The 25817-nt window shown below is 40.9% G+C and overlaps 1 protein-coding gene across 1 annotated transcript; it reads left to right on the top strand.

Annotated features, from left to right (window-relative positions):
• The first annotated feature begins 1364 nt into the window (after positions 1-1364).
• Positions 1365-25082, top strand: ACAT1 (acetyl-CoA acetyltransferase 1). The gene is made up of 12 exons (XM_008581369.1): positions 1365-1469; positions 9850-9897; positions 11221-11338; positions 11617-11712; positions 12195-12295; positions 16174-16317; positions 16954-17104; positions 19512-19607; positions 21033-21146; positions 21850-21914; positions 23665-23822; positions 24229-25082. Exons 1-12 carry the CDS (start codon positions 1398-1400, stop codon positions 24347-24349), a joined length of 1284 nt encoding a protein of 427 aa, XP_008579591.1. The 5' UTR covers positions 1365-1397; the 3' UTR covers positions 24350-25082.
• The last annotated feature ends 735 nt before the right edge of the window (positions 25083-25817 follow it).

Raw genomic sequence — 25817 nt, 5'->3', positions numbered from 1 at the left:
GCGAAACACCCATGAGAGCATGTGTCCCCATATGGGCCACCAAATTTGTTACCAAACTGAGAGGGGTCCGTCATCCACTGCCCAAATATCTAAGAAATCTCTCACGCCCAAAGTTTTCAGTGTTAAAGATGAGCATTTATTTGAATGCCATTCAAAGGAGCCTGTGGTAGCCAAAAGAGCTTTTAAGACTCTGTATTCCCTCATAGCTTAGAATCACAAGCATTTATAGAGAAAAATCATGAGTGAGGGTACCCAAGAGTCACATGTGAATCTGATTGGTGGGCGGTGAGGTCAGTGTAATTATTTCTGGCACCTGGATTGGTATTTTCTATGGTGTCTTACGGTCCAGGGTGTGTGCATTTCAGAGTAGGCTCACAGTAGTTGTTATCTGCAGAGACGACTCATTACAGAATGTTATCCTAAGCCATAAGGCATTTATTTAAGGAACAAACATTCTGACCTCCAGATGAAGTCTTAGCCTAAGGAAGTTTGTTTAATCGATGCTATTCATCTTATTATTGCTACTCCTAGAAATCCAGCCTGCCCTGCCAGGTCGGTCAAGCCACTTTTTCTTAAGCTATTCCCCTTCTCCCCGCCCCCCGCCCCTCTGGGGTCAGGCGGGTAGCTAGGAGAGATCAGGGTTAGTTCCCCGCTTTGACCTGTATCTGCCACCTGTCAAAAAACAAAACAAAAAGTAATGGGTTCCCAAACATGAGAATGATCATAGCTAACATTTATACTGTTCTCTGGGAAAAGGTATAGGAAAGCAATATGAATATAATGATATCAGTTCAGCTCTACCACGTTCTGTGCAATCCTGGAAAAAAGAAGTTGACTTCTTTGTATCTCAGTTACCTCAATAGTTGAATGGTGGATAATAGCAGCATTGAATTAACGGGGGGTTTTGTGAAGATTAATATCCTTACTAATTGTTCATTAATGTCTAGCTATTAATATGTATTCTATTCCTGTTCTTCCTCCTTCACTGGAAAACAAGTGCAAAATTATCTCGTCATAAATTAAAAGCTAATTGGATTTCTTCAAAATATTTTCATGAGTTTCCTTTGTACTGGGCGGGTATAACTGAGAGAAGCAGGCTCTGCTTACACATAAACCACTGGCCTCCGAAGGTTAGAAGTCGTGGAAACGGGAACAGCGCGTCAGGTGCTGACTAGCCCAGGTGCCAGGCCTGACGTCACGTCCGCCTCCCTCAGCCCCGCCCCAGCGCCAGGCCCCGCCCGCCGTGGCTGCCGGCCAAGCGCCGCCGACCGGAAAGAGGGGGGCGGGACAGGGGGCGGGGCCTGCTCCCGGCCGCTGGACAGGAGGACGCAGAGGTGGGTGGGGCGCTGCTGCGGGGCGTCTCCGCCCTTGAAGCCACCTCTCCGCCCTCTGCGACCATGGCTGTGCTGGCGGCGCTTGTGCGCGGCAGCGCCCGCGGGCGCAGCCCCCTGCTTCGGGGGCTGATGCAGGTGAGCGGGTCTCGTCCCCCCGGGTGGGCCCTGTCCCCACCATGCTGGGACCCGGCTTTGGATGGGCCGGTTCCCCCTGTCTCGGAAGGTTCTACCTCCGCGGTTCCTGCCGGCGGTCTTGCGGCCTGGGCGCAGCCTTAAACGTAGGCCCCAAGAGGGCCACCGACGGGACTCCCCCTCGAAGAGCTCCATAGGGCCCCGACAGCGCGCAGTGACTGGCTTATGTTCACAAAGCGCGTTTCTGTGACCAGCCTCTCCGCCTAGTCACCGTAATTGCTGTGAGTCGTGCGCCGGAAGGGGCACACATTTGGACAGGTGGGAAGGCCCGGGACTGCCTCGCCCGGCCTGACCGCTAGACTGGAGAGATACGCCTCTTTGCAGCAGATACAATTGTTTCCGAGATTTTCTTTAAAACATGTTTGTGAGGGGGCCGGCCAGTGGCGCACTGCTACAGTGCGCCGCTTGGGAGCGCGGCGGCGCTCCCGCCGAGGGTTCGGATCCCACATACAGACCGGTTCCCGCTCACTGGCTGAGCGAGGTGCGGGAGCAACACCGAGGGTTGCGGTCCCGTTGCGGGTCCCGGTCCGGTACGGGCGCGACACTGAGGGTTGCGATCCGTTGCCGGACACGAAAAAAGACAAAAAGGAAAAAAAAAAAAAAACATGTTTGTGAGAATAATTGTTAAGAGAGAGGTTTGCTTTTTTTCCTCTTTTTTTTCATGCAGTAGGTAAACATTGGGCATACAAGGGGTGAGGCCTTATGTGATTAACAAAAAGATGTTCCTACCCTGGAGCAATTTGAAACTTAACAGGGGGGCCGGTGGCTCACTTGGGAGAGTGTGGTGCTGATAACACCATGGCCACGGGTTCGGATCCCATGTAGGGATGGCCGGTTAGCTCACTGGGTGAGCGTGGTGCTGACAACACCAAGTCAAGGGTTAAGATCTCCTTACCGGTCATCTTTTAAAAAAAAAAAAAAGAAACTTAACAGGGACAATAAATGGCTACTCAGATAGTACAAGAAATAAATGAGGGCGTACAGAGGGGTATTTGGGGAATACAGTAGAGGCAGAGCCTTGAAAGAACTTACTTTCCGTAAGTCAAGCAAGGGAACTTGCACCCCAGATGTAGTGTCTGGCAAAAGCCTCAGTAATGGGTAGGGAACTTCTGGGCGTGGCTGGTGAAATTTGAGTTTAGTTTGGGCGGGGTAATAAACTTTGAAATTCAATTACGTTGTAACAGCTTGGATTTGACCCAGGTCAATGGGGATATTTTTGTTTTTGTTGTAATCGTAGGTCATGTAGAGTTAGAGTGGAGAAAAGACTAATGTCTGTCTGGGTGTAGAATAACATAACTTGAATTAGGGTTCTGGCAATAGGAGCTGAAAGGAAGCAGCATTATGCAAAAAACTGAAAAAATAAGTGTAGGACTGAGCTATGGAGTGAGGGTGGGGAGACGAAGAGTCTAAAATTAATCCTGGGTGGCTGAGATAATAGAAAATCCAGAAAGAGTAGGTTTCTGGGAAAGTAGGTTTCATTGTTTCATGGAATGACTTGAGAAATCACAAAAATATAATTAGGTTAACTTGAGTTTCAACCAATGTTGACTGGGTACACTAGGTACTGTAGGTATGTAAAAAAACAAGTGCAGAACCTTCTTAATTTATGATTTAATTAGGATCTGACAGTCAAACACAAATGTTCCTGATGAAAAAAGTGAACCTGTAGGTTAGGTAGTGTACTATATGGGGTATTTATTTTATTGAACTCTAAGAATCAGTTGTATTGGATGTTACTTGAATTAAGTGGTCATTTATTGAACCGTGGAAATCTTTTTAGCAGGATTTTCAATTTTCTGTGCCGTTTTGTGGAATGGAATTTAACCTGTCACCCATTACATTGGCTCTTTCCCCTTTGCTTTCAAATATGCACGAGTCCAACCTGTGGTCAGCACACCATATGGACTTTATCGCTGTTCGCTGTCTTTCTAGTTATAGTTGCTTTTCTCTCTGGTCAAAGAACTAGTAGTCTCTGCTCATCATCTCCCATTTATTCTACATCCATTTCTCTTTGACTCTCTGCAGTTAAATTTCTGTGCCACTCAGCTGAAAAATACCAGTAATGTCCTTTCTGTGTTTTTTCCTTTTTCTTGACCTTTATATACTATTTGACACTATTAACTACCCAATCCTTGAAAATCCCATTTTGTATTAGGTTTTTTTTTTTTTCCTTTTTGTCTTTTTTACTGACCGGCAATGGGATCACAACCCTCGGTGTTGCACCCGCACCACGCTCAGCCAGTGAGCGGGAACCGGTCACCACATGGGATCCGAACCCTCGGCGGAAGCGCCGCCGCCGCCGCACTCCCAAGTGGCGCACTCTCCAGTGCGCCACCGGGCCGGCCCTGTATTAGGTTTTTTTAAAGATGACCGGTAAGGGGATCTTAACCCTTGACTTGGTGTTGTCAGCACCACGCTCTCCCAAGTGAGCTAACCGGCCATCCCTATACAGGGATCTGAACCCGTGGCCTTGGTATTATCAGCACCATACTCTCCCAAGTGACCCACAGGCTGGTCCTCGATGTCAACAATTTGTGAACAGTGTCAAAATTTATAAGATACCAGAGTGGGTATGAAAGATTTTTTTATTTTTGTTTTTTTTGGCAGTTGGCTGTTATAGGGATCTGGACCTTGGACCTTGGTGTTACAACACTGCCCTCTAACCAATTGACCTAACTGGCTGGCCCTAAGATTTTAACAAAGGAGTCATATAAATTAAAGGAATTCATAAAATAAACATATATATAAAATGAAAGGTGTTGATTGAAATTAGCATAATTATTTAATACTTGGAGACATTCATAAAGACATGAAGAAATATATATTTGGGATATCATGGGGTGTTTTTTTTTTTTTTTTTTAAAGATGACCGGTAAGGGGATCTTAACCCTTGACTTGGTGTTGTCAGCACCACGCTCACTGTCCCTATATGGGATCCGAACCCATGGCCTTGGTGTTATCAGCACCACACTCTCCCAAGTGAGCCACAGGCCGGCCCGGGATATCATGCTTTTATGTAAGGGAACTTGCATTCTTTATACAGAAAATATATACAAAAAGTATTTTGAGTACTAACTACTAAGCCCTCTATCCTAAGAAGTTGAAAAGTTTAAAAATGATTTAATCACTTTTCAGTCATATCCTCAACAATGGCTTATTTTCTAATTCATTTGACTGCTTTTTACAGTTATTTTGATATGTAGATGTTACCTGTGAATTTTTATTGTGTCTCCTATGGTTCCACATATACTTACAAAGGAATAATAAACAATTACTGTCATTTTTACAGGCTTTATCAGTGAACAGTCATAAGCAATTAATTAATGACTAAAAATGCAGTATTTTGGAAAGAGCTGTTGCCCCAAGTTCCTAAAGTTTATTACTATTTTTAATAAAATATATGATATTTCTAATAGCGTAGAGGCTCTGGAGTCAGACTGCCTGGATTTGAAGTCCCAGCTCTGCCCTTTCCTGGCTGTGTGATGTTTGGCAGGCTGCTTGACCTGCCTGTGCTTCAGTTTCTTCATGTGTGAGATGAGAGCACCCGCTGGCTGGCTCTACTCTAATACATATTCCATACCCATTTTTTTTTTTTTTTAAAGATGACCAGTAAGGGGATCTTAACCCTTGACTTGGTGTTGTCAGCACCACGCTCAGCCAGTGAGCGAACCGGCCATCCCTATATGGGATCCGAACCCGGGGCCTTGGTGTTATCAGCACCGCACTCTCCCGAGTGAGCCACGGGCTGGCCCCTTCTTTCTATTCTTACTAAGTGCCAGTTTTGTTCTAAGTGCCAGCCTTTGTCCCAGGTTGTTCCCCACACCTCAAATGTTCTTTTCTTAGATCTTCCCAATACTGGCTCTTTAATTTATGTTTCTCAGCTCTGTTGACATCTTCAGAGACTTTTTTGACCATCCCATGTAAAGTAGGCCCTTAGTTACTCTCAGACTCATCCCATGTTTCTGGTTTCATAAAGGTTTTACTCTAGCTGAAATTTTCTCAGAGTTGCTAGTAAGAGTCAGACTTTGTTCAAATATTTGTTTAGCATCTACTGCCATCACTGAGATAGAAAATAAGTAAAACAAAATAGTCTCTTCTTGGAACTCACAATCTAGTGGGAAGACAGTAAAGCTACCTGAGGGTTACAAAATTATATATTCTTGGAACAATTAGAATGTGCACAGGGTACAGTGGAAGCTGAGATAGGAGTGCCTACCTCTTCCTGGCATGGTTGGGTGAGATTTCCAGAGTTGGCAGTACAGCTGAGCTATCATGAAAGGTGATTGTTATGTAGATAAAACTTAACTGGTTGTGTTCATTGAGCACTTATTTATGACACACTATGTTTAGTGTTCTAACCATCCTTTGATTTTGTCATTTGTTTCTCAGATATTTAATGAGCACTAGGCATTGTGCTAAGTGATTGGGATGTAGCAGTGAACAAGACACACTAAGTAGAGGGCCAGCCCGTGGCTCACTTGGTAGAGTGCAGTGCTGATAACACCAAGGCCACGGGTTCGGATCCCATATAGGGATGGCCGGTTTGCTCACTGGCTGAGCGTGGTGCTGAAAACACCAAGCCAAGGGCTGAGATCCCCTTACCGGTCATCTTTATAAAAAAAAAAAAAAGACACACTAAGTAGTAGGGACATGTAGCTGTGAAGAAGAGACACAGTCCTGCTCTCAGGAAGCTTGCATTGTGCTGGGGTGGGGGGAGGGGATGCATAATAAAACAAAGAGATGAAACCATATTCTTACACAGTGTGAGAGGTGCTTTGAAGGAGATAAAGATGTTGATATAAAAGAAAGTAAAAAGTAGAGGCCAACTTAAAATAGAGTGGTTAGGGAGGATCACTCTGGGGTGTGTCATTTGATATGAAGAATAAAGACATGAAGAATAAAAATGAACCAGCTGTTTTAGTCCATTTGTGTTGCTATAACAGAAATACCTGAGAATGGGTAATTTATAAGGAGAAAAGATTTATTTGGCTTACGATTCTGGGACAGCTGCATCTGGCACAGGCCTCAGGCTGCTTCTATTCATGGTAGAAAGTGGCAGGCAGCCAGCGGCGGGTACAAGCAGATCACATGGTGAGAGGAAGCAAGAGAGAGAGAGGAGGTGCCAGGGTCCTACAAACAACCAGCTCTCGTGGGAACTAATAGAGCGAGAACTCACTCAGTATCCCCCCCCCCCCACCTAGGGAGAGCACTAATCCGTGCATGAGGGTTCCACCCCCATGACTGAGTTTCCAACACTGCCACATTGGAGATCAAATTTCCGCATGAGTTTTGGAGGGGACCATACATCCAAACTCAATGTCCCTCTCACATACAAAATACAATCATTCCATCCCAACAGTCCCAAAAGTCTTAGCTTGTTCCAGCACCAACTTAAAAGTCCAAAGTCCAGAGTCTCATCTGAGACCTAAAGCAAAAGTCCTTCCAGCTGTGAACCTGTAAAAGTCAAAACCATATTTATCTACTGCCAAGATACAATGGTGGAACAGACATTGGGTACATATTCTCATTTCAAAAGGGATGAATAGGTCAGAAGAAAGAAACAGATCCCAAACAAGTCCAAAACCCAGCAGGGCAGACATTATGTCTTAAAGCTCCAAAGTAATCTTTGACTCCAAGTCCTGTATCCTGGGCACAATGGGGCATCTGGGCCCCCAAAACCTTGGGCACCCTTGCTCCTACAGCTCTGCTAGGTGCAGCCCATCGAGATGCACTGGTACCTGTAGCTTTTCTTTTTTCTTTTTCCATTTTTTGTCTTTTTTACTGACCGGTAACGGGATCGCAACCCTCGGTGTCGCACCCGTACCGGGGACCGGCAACAGGATCGCAACCCTCGGTGTTGCGCCCGCACCGTGCTCAGCCAGTGAGCGGGAACCGGTCTCCACATGGGATCCGAACCCTCGGCGGGAGCGCCTCCGCGCTCCCAAGCGGCGCACTCTCCATTGCACCACCGGGCTGGCCCAGCTTTTCAAGGCTGATGTTGCATTTTGCCAGCCTTACAGATCTGTCCTTACAGATCTGGAGTCCTGGAGGCAGCCCCACTGCCTTGGCTCTACTAGACATTTCCCTGGTGGGGGCTCTCTATGTGGGATCCTACCCTACTTTCCTGCTCAGCATTGCTCTAATAGATGGCCTCTGCAGTGGCTCCACCACTGTGGCAGCTCTGCCCCAGTGGCAGGTCTCTGCTTGGGTCCCCAGGCTTTTCCGTACATCCTCTGGAATCTTGGTGGAGGATGCCACGCCTCCACTGCTCTCACATCCTGCTGGCCTGTGGACTTAACACAACATGGATGCCTCCAAGATTTCAGGCCTCTACACTACAGAGCTGCTGCATGAACCACACTTGAGGCCACTCCAGCCAGAGTAGCTGGGATGCAGGGAGCAGGTTCCCGGGGGCAGCTGCACCCCAGGTCGATCCTCTGGGACAACTCAGTCCTTCTAGGCCTCAGGGCCTGTGATTTGTGGGGTACCCTTCCAGACTTCTCAAATGCCTTTAGGACATTTTTTCCATTGTCCTGGTTATTAACATCTAGCTGCCTCATTGCCAAGATAATGTCTTTAGCAAACAGTTTGTCTGCTTCACTGTTGCATTTTTCTCTTGCTCTCTGCTTCTCTACCACATGGCCAAGCTGCAAATTTTCCAAATCTTTACGCTGTGCTTCCCTTTTTTTTTTTATTATTATTATTTTTTTTTCCTTTTTTTTTGGTCTTTTTTTGTGACCGGCAATGGATCGCAACCCTCAGTGTCGTGCCCGTACCGGACCGGGACCCGCAACGGGATCGCAACCCTCGGTGTTGCTCCCACACCTCGCTCAACCAGTGAGCGGGAACCAGTCTGTATGTGGGATCCGAACCCTCGGCGGGAGCGCCACCACGCTCCGAAGCGGCGCACTGTAGCAGTGCGCCACCGGGCCGGCCCGAAAACATTCTGTTTTTAATCTGCCATTTGCATGTATCTGTCCTCATCTGAACTGTTTAGAAAAACCAATTTGTGGGGCTGGCCAGTTAGCTCAGTTGGTTACAGAATGGTGCTGATAACACCAACGTCCAGGGTGTGATCTTTGTCCCAGCCAGCCACCAAAACAAAACAAAACAAAAACAATTTGGGGAGGTACCTTGTGGTTATTTCCATTTACAAATGTACTTGTCAAATGCACTCTCTTTTTGTCTGTTCTGAATTGTAAATTGAAAGTTTTAGTTAGTACTTGCATTGAGTCAGGACAAAGCATGTTTAGTCTGTGAAAAGCTAAATTCTTAGGTCAGTTTAAAGTTTAGATGTTTGTAGGCTTGTTTATGAGATGTGATTGCCCATTATAACTATCAACAAGATTAGGTTCTATATATAAACTGTCATTTTTGAATATTTGTTATGCTTTCTGACCTCAGAGGATAAAGCATTTTTTTTTTTTAAAAGATGACCGGTAAGGGGATCTTAACCCTTGACTTGGTGTTGTCAGCACCACACTCAGCCAGTGAGCGAACCGGCCATCCCTATATGAGATCCGAACCCGGGGCCTTGGTGTTATCAGCATCACACTCTCCCGTGTGAGCCACGGGCCGGCCCGAGGATAAAGCATTTTATTCTTTGTTCTTTGTCCTGTAAATAATTCAGTTTCAGATCAGTTAGTTCTGCATTTTTAGAATTTCTTCTTGTTGGCATTTGTTCCTAAGAACTGTGGAAAGAATTGAGTAGTGGTAGGGACAAGATGTTTACTCTTTCCTTTCTTAAAAAAGAATGTAACTCGTAATATAGACCATATTCTTATGAGGTGTGTTTGCCACCTCATATAAGTCTGACATTTGTGGAAGTGGATGGGAAGTAGCCCCATCACTGAGAAGTATAAAATGATGTATGATGGAGTTTGGATGTGTCGTCCCCTCCAAAACTCATGTGAAAATTTGATCTCCAATGTGGCAGTGTTGGAAACTGATTGAGTCATGGGGATGGATCCCTCATGAATGGATTAATGCTCTCCCTGGAGGAGGGGGGATTAATGAGTGAGATCTCGCTCTATTCCTGCAAGAGCTCGTTGCTTTAAAAGACCCTGGCACCTCCTCTCTCTCTCTTGCTTCCTCTCGCTATGTGATCTGCTTGTACCCGCCGGCTGCCTGCCACTTTTCTGCCATGAGTAGAAACGGCCTGAGGCCCATGCCAGATGCAGCTGTCTCAGAATCATAAGCCAAATAAACCTCTTTTCCTTATTAATTACCCAGTCTCAGGTATTTCTGTTATAGCAACACCAAACGGACTAAAACAGTGTAGATTAATATTTTTTACATCATAACATTATTATTTATTTTACAGAAAATGAGATATGTAGAACGAAGTTATGTATCAAAGTCCACTTTGAATGTAAGTATAAATTTAAATTGTGCTTTAAAATTTCAAGAATTTAAAAGAAATGCATTCACTTATGATTTGGGTTTGTGTGAAGGTCAATGCAGGATTATGCAATGATTAGGAATAGCTGATTATTCAACTATCAAATTAAACTCGTAGATTACCGTAAAAAAATTTCAGTTAGTCCCTGCATAATTCCTGTGCTTCTTTGTTGTCTGCTGCAAAACAGCCTTCCCTCTAAAACTGGGCAGTGTTCTCCCCTTACTCTTAGAGACCCTCATTATATTGCGTGTGGCATAATGTAGAGGCCACATGGAAGATCCTAGAAGAGAGGGACTGGATCAGCTGGGGATTAGACAAGAAGGGCCATCACCCCATCACCTAGTGCTTTCTTTTTTTTTTTTAAAAGATGACCGGTAAGGGGATCTTAACCCTTGACTTTGGTGTTGTCAGCACCACGCTCAGCCAGTGAGCGAACCGGCCATCCCTATATGGGATCCGAACCCGGGGCCTTGGTGTTATCAGCACCGCACTCTCCCGAGTGAGCCACCGGGCTGGCCCCACACCTAGTGCTTTCTGAGGTGTCCTTTCTTTGTTTTATAAGGGTCCCTTAAGTGACTTAGTAATATCTTTCTATCGAAATGTAGGGAATACTTCTCTTATTTATCTTGAGTTTAATGGGAGATTGTGGAAGACAAATGTGGAGAGAATTGTTACAGTAGTGTTTTATAGTACTTAAGAGAGCTTTTTCTACTTTTTCTTAATTTCGATATTATTATCTTAGTTGTTTAAGAAATTATGGCTCTGTTCAGATCCTCGTATCTGTCAGCCACCAAAATTAAAAAAAAAAAAAAAAAAAAAGAAAAGAAATTATGTCTCTGGCTGTGTCCTAGTTAAGTGGTATGGCCGCATCTAGCATACAGGTCTTGATCCCTAGCCCAGAACTCCCTTCAGTAATGGACCCTTCTTAGTTAGTGTTGTTTATTATGTAGTTAACAGAGTAAAGTGCCATTTTTAAAATTTTTTGACTGAGAAATAGAATTGAAATTTAAGCATCTGGCCTTAAAACTCCTGTGGAGAACTGGGGAGAATGTATGTTGTTTGGGAGTTGGTTTGTCTTAGATTTTCTGTTAGGTCTTAAATCATAAAGTGCTAGCATTGAGCTGATTAGTTTTATATCTTTTCAAATATTAAGATTATTTTAGTCTTTTATGACTGCTCATTCATAAAAATAATTTCTTTCTTAGATAATATGCCCATGAATTATGTTTATTTAATGAAAAATGATTTGGATAAAATACCTGTAGTAGTTTTAACCATCTTCTGTCTTTCCAGGAAGTGGTTATAGTAAGTGCTGCAAGAACACCCATTGGATCCTTTCTAGGCAGCCTTTCCTCCCTGCCAGCCACTAAACTTGGTTCCATTGCAATTCAGGGAGCCATTGAAAAAGCAGGTCAGTAGTTGCTTTGCTTTTTGTGTTGAGGGGGCAAAATGATTCAATGTAACAGATACTTATTTTGCACTTAAGTCACATAATACTATGAAATGACTTAATGCCCACATTTCTGAATTCCCTTGTAAAGAAATCTGTACTATAAAGTTAGGAATGAAACTCAAAACTGACAGGAAAAAGAAACCATTCCTGCTATGTAACCTAATGTACCTTATTAGATAATCACTAATCATTACATTGAATAAAATATGGAAATGCCTTTTTGGTGTTTTAAAAAGGGATTCCAAAAGACGAAGTGAAAGAAGCATACATGGGAAATGTTCTACAAGGAGGTGAAGGACAAGCCCCTACAAGGCAAGCAGTACTGGGTGCAGGTACCAGAAGTACATTTTTGCTTTTCTAGTTAAAATGTTTTTTTTTTTTTTTGTCTTTTTGTCTTTTTTCCGTGTCCGGCAACGGATCGCAACCCTCAGTGTTGCCCCCGTACCGGACCGGGGACCGGCAACGGGATCGCAAGCCTCGGTGTTGCTCCCGCGCCTTGCTCAGCCAGTGAGCGGGAACCGGTCTGTATGTGGGATCCGAACCCTCGGACAGGAGCGCCGCTGTGCTTCCCAAGCGGCGCACTATCCAGTGCGCCACCGGGCCGGCCCATAGTTAAAATGTTTGAAGTGGCAAAATGGAGTTCATTTTAGTTTAAATAAAATATTAAATGCATAATATGATTTAACATTTATAAACATATTGGCAGAAGAAATGTTGAAGATTATAGACACATCCTCAATTCTGTTAGTTTTAATTCTACAGTTGCATTTGAAAAGTATCTCTTTTTCAAAAGTATGACTTATATTGATTTTAGGCTTGCCTGTTTCTACTCCATGCACCACTGTAAACAAAGTTTGTGCTTCAGGAATGAAAGCCATCATGATGGCCTCTCAAAATCTTATGTGTGGACATCAGGTAAGAAGCACCTTCTTTTCCATTTACTAATTAAAATAATATCCAGTGCTAAAGATCTAAGAACATTCATGCATTAGCAATGAGATTCCTTTTCATAAGTAAAGTTACTGTGTTGTCTTAGGCACTCAGGAATGTCTGGATTTGCTAATTCCATTTGAAAACGATAGCCAAAGTGTTAAACGATAGCCTTGTGTTAAAAAATAGTTTTCAGCCAAGTGTTTTAGTCAGAGAATGAGATTCTGGGTGATTTAAAAAATCATAAATTCTGTATTTGCCAGAAGAAGGGTTTTCGTTCATAAAAGAGAACAAGGTGCTGACCCTGGGAATCAAATCATTGATGGAACCCAGGATTGATGACTACAATGCCCAAATTCATTTGTTAAGTTCTGCAAGCTTTCTATTGACCTTGCTGATCTAGATCTTGTCTTTACCTAAGTGTGCAAGCTTTTTGTTGGCCTTGCTGATCTAGATTGTGTCTTTACTGAGATCAAGCAAGAGATAGGCTGCTCAGCAAATATATGCCACGATTTTAGGAGACTAGATGTAGATTCATAGAACTAAGAGTTCCAAGCCCTTCTTTTTTTTTTTTTTTTTTTTGGCCCCAACCCAAGCTCTTCATTTTTAAGATGAGGAAAGTGAAACTGAGATGGTCACAAATGCAAAGTTATAGGGCTGAAATGAAAAACAGGTATCTCATAATAAAAAAAACCAGATGTCTTTATCCTTATCTAGTGCATTCCAGCCTATCAGGGTGTAATAGACAAGGGTAAAAATCAATTGTGAGGTGTTTGCAAATTATTTTTTACATACACAAGAACTAAAATTTTGTGCGCCCTTTGCTCTTACTCCTGCCTTGCTTTTTTTCCAGTTAGATGGTAAGCCAAAGAGAAAGGGTGGGGGAAAGGATGGAGTGATGTCTGAGTTACTGTACAAGATACTTCATTACAAAAGCAATATATGCACATGCTAAAAACTCAAATGGTGTAGAAAAGTATTATATAAAAAATAAGTCTCTGGGGCCGGTCCGGTGGCGCACTGCTACAGTGCACCGCTTGGGAGCGCGGTGGCGCTCCCGCCGAGGGTTTGGATCCCACATGCAGACCGGCCGCTCACTGGCTGAGCGAGGTGCGGGCGCGACACCGAGGGTTGCGATCCCGTTGCCGGTCCCGGTCCGGGCGCGACACTGAGGGTTGCGATCCGTTGCCGGACACGAAAAAAGACAAAAAGGTGATAATAGTGGGGGACCTGAACAGTACCCCATCATAATTCAGCATGTCATCCAGGCAACAAATCTACAGAAAAACACAGGATTTACTATAGTGCGCCGCTTGGGAGCGCGGTGGCGCTCCCGCCGAGGGTTTGGATCCCACATGCAGACCGGCCGCTCACTGGCTGAGCGAGGTGCGGGCGCGACACCGAGGGTTGCGATCCCGTTGCCGGTCCCGGTCCGGGCGCGACACTGAGGGTTGCGATCCGTTGCCGGACACGAAAAAAGACAAAAAGGGGGAAAAAAAAAGTCTTTTACTCACCCCCGTGAGTCACTTACTCATTTACGAGTTTAGGTATTCTGCCACTTAAGACCAGAGAAACTTTGGGCAAGTTGCTTAACCGCTCTGTATCCCACTGAATGTGTTGGAGACCTTTCTCTCTCAGCACATAAGATAGTATTCTACTGAATTGAACAAGTATAGGTATTTTACAGGTCCTTATTGAATGGACATCTAGGTTGTTTCCACTTTTTCACTATTTTAAATAATGCTGTAGTATACATATATCTTTTGTACTTACACTAATTCTACTCCACTGATACAGTACAGTGTAGTGGTTAAGAGTACAGTCTGCAAACTTCAAATCCTAGTTCTGCCCCTTATTAGTGAGCATCTATTATGTGACAGTCACTGGAGATAGAGTACTGAACAAAACATTAAAAAATCTTCTCATGTACAAGTCTCTGTCAGAAAAATTCCTAAAATAATTTCCGAGTCAGAGGATTTAAGAATTTTTGATATTTTCAAAATGCTTCCCATGAAAGTTGTACCAGTTACACTTTATAAAAGTCGTGTGAGCCTGTTTGCCTATATCCGTACCAACATCTGATGTTACCAAACCCTTGTGAAACCAATGGGTGAAAAATGGTCATGAGATTGTTTAGATGTTTCAAAACTGAATGACAGGGAAAGTTTTGTCTTGATTTGTTGTGGTTCTCTAGCAAATGCTATTTGCACTACATCGAAATACTTTTAATTAGTATTATTTGATTCATTTGTGCATGTGTACAATGACAGGCAAACTAGGAATGACCTTATTTTGAATATTCAATTATCTATGATTTTGGAAACGGGTCTGTTTTATAATGAAGAAAAATTGATCTATTTTCTGTCATTTATTATTGCCATCATCCCCAGAAAATATTCAATATTTCAAGATAAGTGAATAAAACTTAGATGAGAACTAATTAAGAATTTCCATATTTCAGGATAGGGAATATATTTAGATTTCTTTGGTATAGAACTTTTGCTTGTTTTTATTTCTGATTAAAAACTGTGAGAAAATATCCTTTTTTATTTTTTATTTCTATGGCTGGCCGGTACAGGGATCCCAACCTGTGACCTTGGTGTTACAACCAACTGAGCTAACCAGCCAGCCCTAAAAACTGTGAGAAAATATCATTGGCTTTAATTTATATTTACATGAATGTTTTATATTAAACTGTTTGTTTTTAATTAGTCTTTATATGCAAGTGAATTTTTTATTGACTTGTAAAGTAACAACAGTTTAATTAATATTTATTAAACTCCTACATGCCAGTTGCCAAGGACATAAAAATATGAGTGTTTCTGGTCTCAAAGCTTAGTCTAGTGAGAAGATTTGACATATAAACATATCTACAATACAGTGTAATAATATTAATAAAAGTATTACACAATAATTGGGGAACACAAAAGAAGGAAAACTGTTTCGAGAGAGAAATAAGTGGTCAGGAAAAACAAGAAGTTGCTGTGTTTTGATTAGTTTTAAAGGAAATGTAAGGTTTTTACATGTTGGTGGATGGGTCAGAAAGAGCAGAGGTATGTGAGAATAAGGATGGCATCCTTTTTTTTTAAAAAGATGACCGGTAAGGGGATCTTAACCCTCGACTTGGTGTTGTCAGCACCACGCTCAGCCAGTGAGCGAACCGGCCATCCGTATATGGGATCCGAACCCGTGGCCTTGGTGTTATCAGCACCGCACTCTACCGAGTGAGCCACAGGCCGGCCCAAGGATGGCATCTTTAGAGAGCTTTAAATAGTTCTGCATAAGCTGAGGTGTCAGTCCAGGCAATGAGACTGCAAAGGGAGAGAAAAGGCAGATTGTAACGGACTTTATATACTATGCTGAATTCTTTAAGGTGTGAAATGTTCAGACATATTTTAGACAAAGTAACTCAGATGAGTGTAGATGATGCCTTGGTGGAAGGAGAAGCTGCATGTCAGATAATCACATGGAAAACTATTATAGCTGTCTGGGAAGAGTTGATAAGGACCTAAATCAAGGAAGTAGAAGGATTATTTCCATGAACTGAGATTACTTCTAATCTTTTAGAAGACATTACATTTTTAGCAATGTGAATGAAATAGTTTAGAAAGTAAGAATTTCAGAAGATGGTCTTACATGAAAGATTTCTGACGTTCTTATTGTGTGGTCCTAATCTAAACTCTCATTACACATTTTAGAATATTTCCTTTCATTAGGGTCAAGTAGTAAAGAGGATACTTCCTATATTCACTGACAATGTTTAATACATCCATGTAGAGTACTTGTTCGTTGGTAGTGTATAAGGGGTATAATGTGTTTGCAACTATTTGAATTGACATGGGGATTTTTGTGTTGCTGAGCAGGATGTGATGGTGGCAGGTGGGATGGAGAGCATGTCCAATGTCCCATATGTGATGAACAGAGGAGCAACACCATATGGTGGGGTAAAGCTTGAAGATTTGATCGTTAAAGATGGGCTAACTGATGTCTACAATAAAATTCACATGGTAAATGTTGCTTTTTAATGGAGAAATGCCATCTAATTTACAATACGGCTCGATCTTTCTTAAGTATTTATTTTATATATATTTTTGGGCAGCAGGAGGACAACAGCATTGCGGACATAATTATGTATTTTGGAAACTTAACTGAAAGATGGGCTCTATAAATTTAGTCATTCATTTTAGGAATGAATGCATTAGCATGGCTCAGTTCTTAAAGAAATTGACCCATACCTGAATAGGCCATTTTCTGACTTTTTTTTTTTTTTTTTTAAAGACGACCGGTAAGGGGATCTTAACCCTTGGCTTGGTGTTTTCAGCACCACGCTCAGCTAGTGAGCGAACCGGCCATCCCTATGTGGGATCCGAACCCGGGGCCTTGGTGTTATCAGCACCGCACTCTCCCAAGTGAGCCACGGGCTGGCCCTATTTTCGGTCTTCTAAAAATGCAACTTCTGGGCTAATTTAAGTATTTGAAGGTAAGACATGAGTGAAAAGTTACCTAGTACAGAAGGAAGTATGTTTGAAGAAAATATATTTAAATGTTAACTGCTGTTAACTTATACAATAACTTATACAGTGTTAAAAGACATTTTCTTGGTTATGCAAAAGTTCGTTTAAAAAAATTCCAACTTTTATCAGGGCAACTGTGCTGAGAATACTGCAAAGAAGCTGAATATTGCACGAGATGAACAGGATTCTTATGCTGTTAACTCTTACACCAGAAGTAAAGCAGCATGGGAAGTTGGAAAATTTGGAAATGAAGTTATTCCTGTCACAGTTACAGTAAAAGGTAGAAGGATAATGTTCCAAAATAGATTTTAATTTTTAGACTTTACATGTTGCTGAATTTATTTTTTATTGGGGCATAGTTGGTTGATTGTTATCTGTGGGGTACAGCATTGAATATCAATACCTGTGTGCAATATGTGATGTTCAAATCAGGATAATTGGTGTATTCATCATTTTACAATGTAATTGATTTTCATGGCCCTTTACCAATTCCCCCAGCAACCACAGTTCTTTTCTCTTAAAAAGTTCAATGTATTGCGATTGTTGTATTTTTTTTTTCTTCCTAATTTTTTTAGCTCCTAGAAATAAGTGAGGACATGCAGTATTTCTCTTTCTGTGCCTGGCTTATTTCACTTAACATACTTTTCTCTAAGTTCATCCATGTTGCTGTGAATGGCAACATTTCATTCTTTCTTATGGCAGAGTAGTATTCCATTGTATTGTTTGTTTTAAATTAGTACATTATTATCTTTGTTCATTTCAGCTGAGGACACTGACACTTCTTATTGTTAATAAAGGAAAGAGTTGCTAGTGCAGAGATAACATATTTCAGCTCATTTTAATGTCAAATTTTAAGTCAATTATAAGAGCCACTAAGTATATTATCATTTTTTATTATATTTTAATTGACACATAATTGTACATGTTTATGGGGTACAGTGTGATATTTCGATATAGTTATACAATGTATAATGATCAAATCAGGGTAGTTAGCATATTCATCACCTCAACGCTTTATCATTTCTTTTTGTTGAGAACATTCAAAATCCTTTCCTTTTTAAAAATATACAATAGTTATAGTCATCCTACAGTGCTATAGAACTCTAGAACTTATTCCTCCTATATAGCTGTAATTTTGTATTCTTTAACCAGCGTCTCCCTATCACGTCTCCCATCCCCAAACCCTTTCGTTACCACTATTCTATTTGCTACTTCTATGAGATCCACTTTTTAAACTTCCACATGAGAACAGAAGCGTATTATTTTTGATAAATGTATTCATTAGAATTCTCGGGCCGGCCCGTGGCTCACTCGGGAGAGTGCGGTGCTGATAACACCAAGGCCCCGGGTTCGGATCCCACATAGGGATGGCCGGTTCGCTCACTGGCTGAGCGTGGTTCTGACAACACCAGGTCAAGGGTTAAGATCCCCTTACCGGTCATCTTTTTTAAAAAAAAAGAATTCTCATATAAAAGACAGAGAATATATTAGCTTAAATAAAAAGGGATTTATTAGAAGGCTACTTGTGGTACCTCCTACAACTGAAGGATGAAAACGGCAGCAACCAGTCAGCTTTGGGAATTTAAGGGATTAAAACTAGGTATTCAGTAGTATTAGGACACGCTCTCTTGGCTTCTCATTCCTGCATACTTTTGTGCTTTATTTTCTCAGAGTTAAGTTGCCTCCATCTCATCTCTAGTCACATTTGTAGGGCTCTCAAAGAAAAGAGACTGCCTCACCAACCCCTGTGGAATAAATCCACAGCAAAGACTTATTAACTTGATTTAGGTTACATTTCTATTCTAGGAATGATTGCTGTGCTTTAGATGATAGAATACTAGAGTACCCAGTGTAGGTTGGACATCTACCCCAGGGGTCAGGAGAGTGGGGTCTGTGACCATAGAAGGGGGCTGAGAGAATGGGATGTGGATAAGATTTAAATTTCGGGATGTCTCCTTGGGGTTCGATACGGGGGTGGAAGGGCATCGTGCGTTTTCCTGCTCGGACCTTGGGTGCACCTGTGGTGGTGCCCAGGACCGCAGGAGGTGGGTCCCACGCAGGCGGAAGTGGAGCAGACGAAGAGGATCTTCAGTAAGTTCACCAACCGCAGTGGACTACGACCAGCTGATGCAGTAGCATAGTGACCAACAGCTGTGGAGGCTGAACCCGGCCTTCGGTGGAAGCGGCACTTGCTGCTGAAGCGCCTGTGCAAGGCCGAGAAGCCGCCAGAGGTGCAGACTCACCCGTGGGACATAATCATCCTGCCTGAGATGGTGGACAACATGGTGGGTGTGTACAATGGCAAGACCTTCAACCTGGTGGAAAGTAAGCCTGAGATGATCCGCCACTACCTGGGCAAGTTCTCCATCACCTACAAGGCTGTAAAGCACGGCTGGCCAGGCATCAGGACCACCCACTCTTCCCGCTTCATTACCCTCAAGTAGCCTGCTTGGCCCATAAAGGCACAAGCGTGTCTAGTAAAAAAAAATTTTTCGTTAATACCCCTTTTTAAGACACTAACATAATGGAGATTATAGATGGTAGACTCTAGCACTTAATAGGGATGGTTTAAAGTACGCAGGCATACAAAGGAAGGCATGGACTACCAGGCACCTTGTGCGAATTTCTTGCTGGATGACTCATTGTTACCTTGAGTGTCTTAATTACTTGAAATATTTTTGTTTTAGGTAAACCAGATGTAGTGGTGAAAGAAGATGAAGAATATAAACGTGTTGATTTCAGTAAAGTTCCAAAGCTGAAGACAGTTTTCCAAAAAGAAAATGGTTGGTATTAAATGAAGCATAAGAAAAAATTAACTCAGAGTACCATATCTATTCTTGGAATAACCTAAGGATTTTAAAAATGTTAATAAAAAAAATCTAGATTTTTTTTAACATTTTCAATATAGCAGGTTGAATTAAAATTAACGAAATGTTAATTCAAAGTATATTAAAATTGCTTAATGGTTTATATCTTCAATATATAAATCTGAGGGAAGAGATCGTATGACTACAGAATTCAATTTTTCATATGCTGTTCATCTTGAAAATTTATTGTGACTTGAAGGTCAAGTTTACGTATTATGTTAAGTATAAGCTCCTTGACAATTAAGGTGACAGCTGTTGTTAGTTATCTCCAGTGCCTGATATATAGCAGGTCCTCAAAAAATAACTGTTGAATGTTGGTACCAATGGAATCTTTGTGCCCTAAACTAATTGTTTTGAAACGCTTTGAGAAAAGATCTGTTGTGCATTTTTAAAATTGGCTGTATATAGTTATAATATTTCCCCTTCGTGATTCAATCTCTCAGTTCTAAGTACAGGAATGGATCTTTTTTTTTTTAAAGCATCATATAACAATTTGTATTGCAAGAGTGTGTGTTTGTGTGTATGTATATGTTTTATTAAAGATGACCCGTAAGGGGATCTTAACCCTTGACTTGTCAGCACCACGCTCTCCCAAGTGAGCTAACTGGCCTTCCCTATATAGGGATCAGAACCCGTGGCCTTGGTGTTATCAGCATCTCTCTCCCAAGTGAGCCACGGGCCGGCCAGCAAGAGTATATTTTTATAAATTCAACAAGTCTATTATGGAGTCTTCATTGACATTTTAAAAAACAGCTTCGGGACTGGCCAGTTGATTAGCTCAGTTGATTAGAGCAGATCCCCATACTGGCCAGCTGCAACCCCCTGCCCCCTCCCCCCCAAAAAAACCTACTTTACTGACACAATTTACACACCATAAAATTCTGTTTAAACTGTTCAGTTCAGTGGGTTTTAGTATTCATGGACATTTAACTCCAGGTGATTGTACAGAAGAAGAAATACCTGATTTGACACTGGTTTGAAAAATATATAGTAAATGTCTGCTATATTTTGGATAAGCAGAGTTAGGCCCTAGGGAGAATAATATGAATAATATATGGTCCCTGCCTTTGAAGAGTTGTAGTCTAGCGTTCACCCAGTGCCAACATGCATGTGTTGCTGAACTGGCTTTGAGAAAACTATTACTAAGAACTGACACAAAAAGGCGTTGTTACATTGATTGTGTTGTAGTTAGCTATGTACATGTTTCCAGAGGGCAGGAAACATGTATATTTTTTCGTACATTTAAGCAAGCCAGTTGGTATTCTGTAGGTATTTGTTAAATTGAACAAATGAATTCAGTGCAAAGGAATGTTTTGACTTCATGGTCATTGTTGCTTTCAGGCACAGTAACAGCTGCCAATGCCAGCACACTGAATGATGGGGCAGCTGCTGTGGTTCTGATGACTGCAGACGCAGCCAAGAGGCTCAACGTTAAACCACTGGCAAGAATAGCAGGTAAAAAATGTTCTGACCTTGTTTATTCCTAAATCTCTATGAGCTTTCCCATAAATTGAGTTTCATTGTTGGTAATCCATAATATCGGAGTTGGCTATTTCTATCTCGAGGTTGTATTGTGTGTCAGAATTTAACTGATATGTATTCTAATTGAGATAGAAACTCCTTTAATATTTTTGTTATAAGCAGCAGCTGGGTAGAATAAAAAGAATATGGGATTAGGAGTCTACAAATACAAAATCTAAATGTTCTGGCAAATGCCAGAAATTAACTATGGGATCTTGTGCAAGCACTCAATCTCCTTAAGCCTATTTTTACCTGTAAAAATCTGCCTTCATAAGGACTTAAATAGATGCTATTTTGTTTATTTATAAAAATCTTTTAATTTCATTTCTTTTCTTAGCCGAGGTCAGGTTTCTTAACTTCTGCACTATTGATTTTGTATTAAATAATTCTTTGTTGTGGGGGTGTTCTGTGTACTGCAGAATGTTTAGCAGCATTGTTGGTCTCTACCCACTAAATGGCAGTGGCATCCTACCTGTTGTAATAACCCAAAATCTCTCTAGACAGTGCCAGTGTATCCCTAAAGGCAAATTTTCCCCAGCTCCCCTCCTCCCCACAAAAATCAATGTCTTATATTTAACAGCTATAACTTTGGGTGCTTGTAAAAAAGAATTTAATAAGCTATTTTTTTTTTAAATAGCATTTGCTGATGCTGCTGTAGAGCCCATTGATTTTCCAATTGCACCTGCATATGCTATACCAAAGGTGAGAACAAAGTGATGGGCCATACTCCATTATGTCAACTCCTGGTTTGCTTATACCAAAGTTGTGTTTTTTAGATTTTAAATGTTATTCATCTGCCAAAACATAGAGATAGCTTGGTTTAGAATCTTCCTACTTCTCCTCTGAAAACAATAAGAGCAACAAGGATAACAAAACAAAAAAATAAGTAAAAGAGCAATGTACAAACTACATCTCCAGTAGAACAGATAAAAACTTCATAACTGAATTACATTTAAGTATGATGCTGAACTCACACACCTGGTGTGGTAGCAACAAAGGGGGAGTTTGGTGGGGGCAGGGAGGGAATGCTGGTGGTCCCAGATCTAGAATTTAAAGCAAATAGTCACTCCCAGGAGGAGTGCTCTCCATCCTGAAAGGGAACTGCTGGCAGCAGGTCTTGGAGTAAACAGTAAAACTAGAGACAGAAAACCTACATATTCCAAATTTTAAGGGCTACCAAAGGCAGAAATAACCAAGTTTCTGGGGTCACAGGAAAAGAGAGTGCTGAGAAGGGTTGGTTAGGGGTTCAGGGATCTCAGAAGTCCCCAGCATATATTCCCTCCCAAGAGAGAGCCTCACCCTGAGAGTGAATTTGTGAGAGTAGTACCCAGATTTTAAGAAAAGGAGTTAGTATGGAATAAGAGTAGAGAAGGATCAGAAACAATGGGTGGGGTAGGGGTTAAGTAGGTAGGTGACAATCTGTCCAGAGGTGTAGGTCTCAGAAAGTGATAGAAGTATACAACTTCTGAAAGTGAATGCATCACACTGGAAAGCAAGGGTGATAAACAGTTCTGGATTTTTTTAAAAAATTTTTTATTATTAGCATATTCATTATCACAAATCATAATTTTTCTTTATGCTCTTTACCCAATCTTTCCAGTTCTGGATACTGAAGGTAGAAGCCAGATCCTGACTGGACTCTGAGAGCTATAGAAGTGACTGTACTTAGCCCTATTTTGTCTCATGCTGTTGGAACAGAGGAAGCTGTTTAAAGCTATACAGCTTAGAAAGCCACATTGGCCCACTGATAGAAGAGAGGAATGGGAAGAGTTTCATGTTTATTTTATTGTTGCTCACAACAAAATTTCTTTTATAAAGAAAAAGGGCACTAGCAATAGTTTATAAAGGAATTAGCATAAAAATAATCACTAGCACAAAAACACCTTCCTGCATAGCTGAGGAACTACAAAAACAGATCATATAATGAAAGACTTTAAATAAATGATTTATAATGAAGATACAACAGATGTAAATATCTGTTCCCCAGATAACCTCACAGCAACTTCTATAAAGCAGAAACTACACAGGAAGTGAGAAACAAACATACTAATAGTAAAGACGAATATATCTCTTTCATTTGACAGAGCAAGAATACAGAACTAAGCAATGTATAATCAGAAAAGTAAATCTTAAGACAATAAAATGTTATGTACTCCCAAATAGAGAATAACTTCTTTTCGAATATCCATGGAATGGTCTAGAAAATCAAATTTTCTATCTCCTTAAAATAGCCAGAAAATAATACAAACAGAATTCTTTGATTATAGTGCAATAAGATGAGAAATCAAAAGCCTGAAAATAAAAGGACCCTTCCTCCCAAAACTCCTTATTTGAATAATTGTTACATCAAAAGGAAATACAAACCAAGGTTGCAACATTTCCAGAAAACAATGAAAATAAGTTGTGACTGTTAATTATTTGAATATCATCTGTCTTTTAAAAAAAAATTTAGGTTCTTAAAGATGCAGGATTGAAAAAAGAAGATATTACAATGTGGGAAGTAAATGAAGCCTTTAGTCTGGTTGTACTAGCAAACATTAAAATGCTGGGTATTGATCCCCAAAAAGTGAATATCAACGGAGGAGCCGTTTCTCTAGGGCATCCAATTGGGTAGGTAAAATCATAAAGAAAATCTGTCTCGCTTAATAGCTGTCTTTGTATTTCTATCTAAACTTGAACTGCTTCATGATAATTCCTACTGCTCTTGGTTTAACATTTCCATTCTACCCATCCTTCAAAAGACAAACTCCACTTCTGACAGTATCGAGTACTGAACACAGAGACCTGTCACATGTCACTTGTATGCTGAAAAAAATAATAATACTGAAGTCTATGCTTGGGCTTTTAACAGGACTGTAACCCTTCCTGAAATAAGTCTCCCAAGTTTAAGTAGTTAATTCATCTATAAGTAGTGGTTAATAAAGTTTTCAGGAGTTTAATTTGGAATAGAAACATTTTTTGGTTAGTTATAAATTCTATACTTTATTAAAGAACCCAAATGCTTTCTTAACCCTAGGATGTCTGGAGCCAGGATTGTCGTTCATTTGGCTCATGCCTTGAAGCAAGGAGAATACGGTCTTGCCAGTATTTGCAATGGAGGAGGAGGGGCTTCTGCTATGCTGATTCAGAAGCTGTAGACAACCTCTGTTAAGTAGACAACCCTATGTGTCCAGAAGACCTGCTGTAATCAGTGTGACTACTCTGGGTCAGGTTATACTTAAAATAAGCTATTTTGTTTATTGTTTTCTACTTTAACTTTTTAAAAACAAGATAAAAATGATCAAGTCCCTAAACCTTTTGAAATTACAAATAAATTTTTTCTTCTGTTTTAATTTTTTGGTAATCTTTAAAAGTTTGACACATTTTTACATTATCGATCTATTGAAATACCAGTGTGTAGTATTAGTAACTTAAGTAGGTAGAAACTTCCATTTGAGAGAATCATAATTTATATTTTTGAGGACTGTTAAAGGTCAAGTGAATGTTATCTTTCATTTACATTTACATTTAGTAGACTCTTTAAAGTGAGAGCTGGATACTCTGGGCAACCTACCAGTGTCTTATACCACAAATCAAGAAAACACATAGTGTGTGCAGTAGTACTAGAAACAAAAAGAAAACCCATGTGCTCGGGCAGTTTCTCATAACCTTTGCATTCAGGGTTGGAGAAGCGGGAAGGGGTCAAACTGAGAAAATCCTGGGGTTTGGGCTTTGAATTACTTAACAGCACAGAGAGTGGGAAAGAAGGTGAGAGCTAAGTTGAATGAATTTTTAAGGAAGGGAAAAGAGTGCCACCTCCAATAAACCATGATGCCTATTCTTAATCAGGGTAGACGGTAGCATGAAAATCTTCAATTGCAATTCATCTGGAAAAAAGTTAAAACACTGTAGGCAGTGGCTATGCACACCAACCTCAACTCTAGCTCTGAAAAGGGAAAACTCCTACTCAGTGGGGAAGGGGAGAGGGCAGTATGATATCAAATTATAAATATCAATTATTTGCCACATATCTGTTGGCACATAATTCATTGTGGATCCTTTAAAGGAACAAAAAGATAATGTGTGGGAAAAAAAGAACTACTGTTCTTAAGATTCAGAGGAAGAATATTTCCAAGAACTTCTGTAGAATAATCACAACTAATTGTTCAGGCTCATTATGTGCCACGTACTGTCCTCAAGGCTTTATTGTATTAACTCATTTAATCCTCCCCCAAACTCATACAGGTAGGTACCATTATTATCCTAAATCTATAGATAAGAAAATCAAGGCAAGGAGTGGCTAAATAAATTCCAAGGCCGAACAGCTGGTAAGTTCAAAGCTGAGCTAGAGTTCAAATCCTAGTTAGTCTAGCTCCATAAGCAAGTTCTTAACTTACTATGCTTTACTTTAAGCACCTTTTAATATTCCTAAATAAGTATCCATCCTAACTGACAAGAACTTATAACTGAACCAAGAGCTAGGGAAAAAGGGAACCCAAAATATGTTAGGATACTTCACTGAAGGTAAGTAGAATTAACATGGCATCCAAAGGTCAGTAATCTGGAAGACATTTGAAAAGCACTGTGACAATTTTGGTAAAAAAATGGCAAGGAAGACAGAGAAGA

Source organism: Galeopterus variegatus, unplaced genomic scaffold (assembly GCF_000696425.1).
Source record: "Galeopterus variegatus unplaced genomic scaffold, G_variegatus-3.0.2 Scaffold2336, whole genome shotgun sequence".
Taxonomy (NCBI): domain Eukaryota; kingdom Metazoa; phylum Chordata; class Mammalia; order Dermoptera; family Cynocephalidae; genus Galeopterus; species Galeopterus variegatus.
Note: the sequence above shows the minus strand (reverse complement) of the source record. Positions and strands in the feature narration are given on the sequence as shown.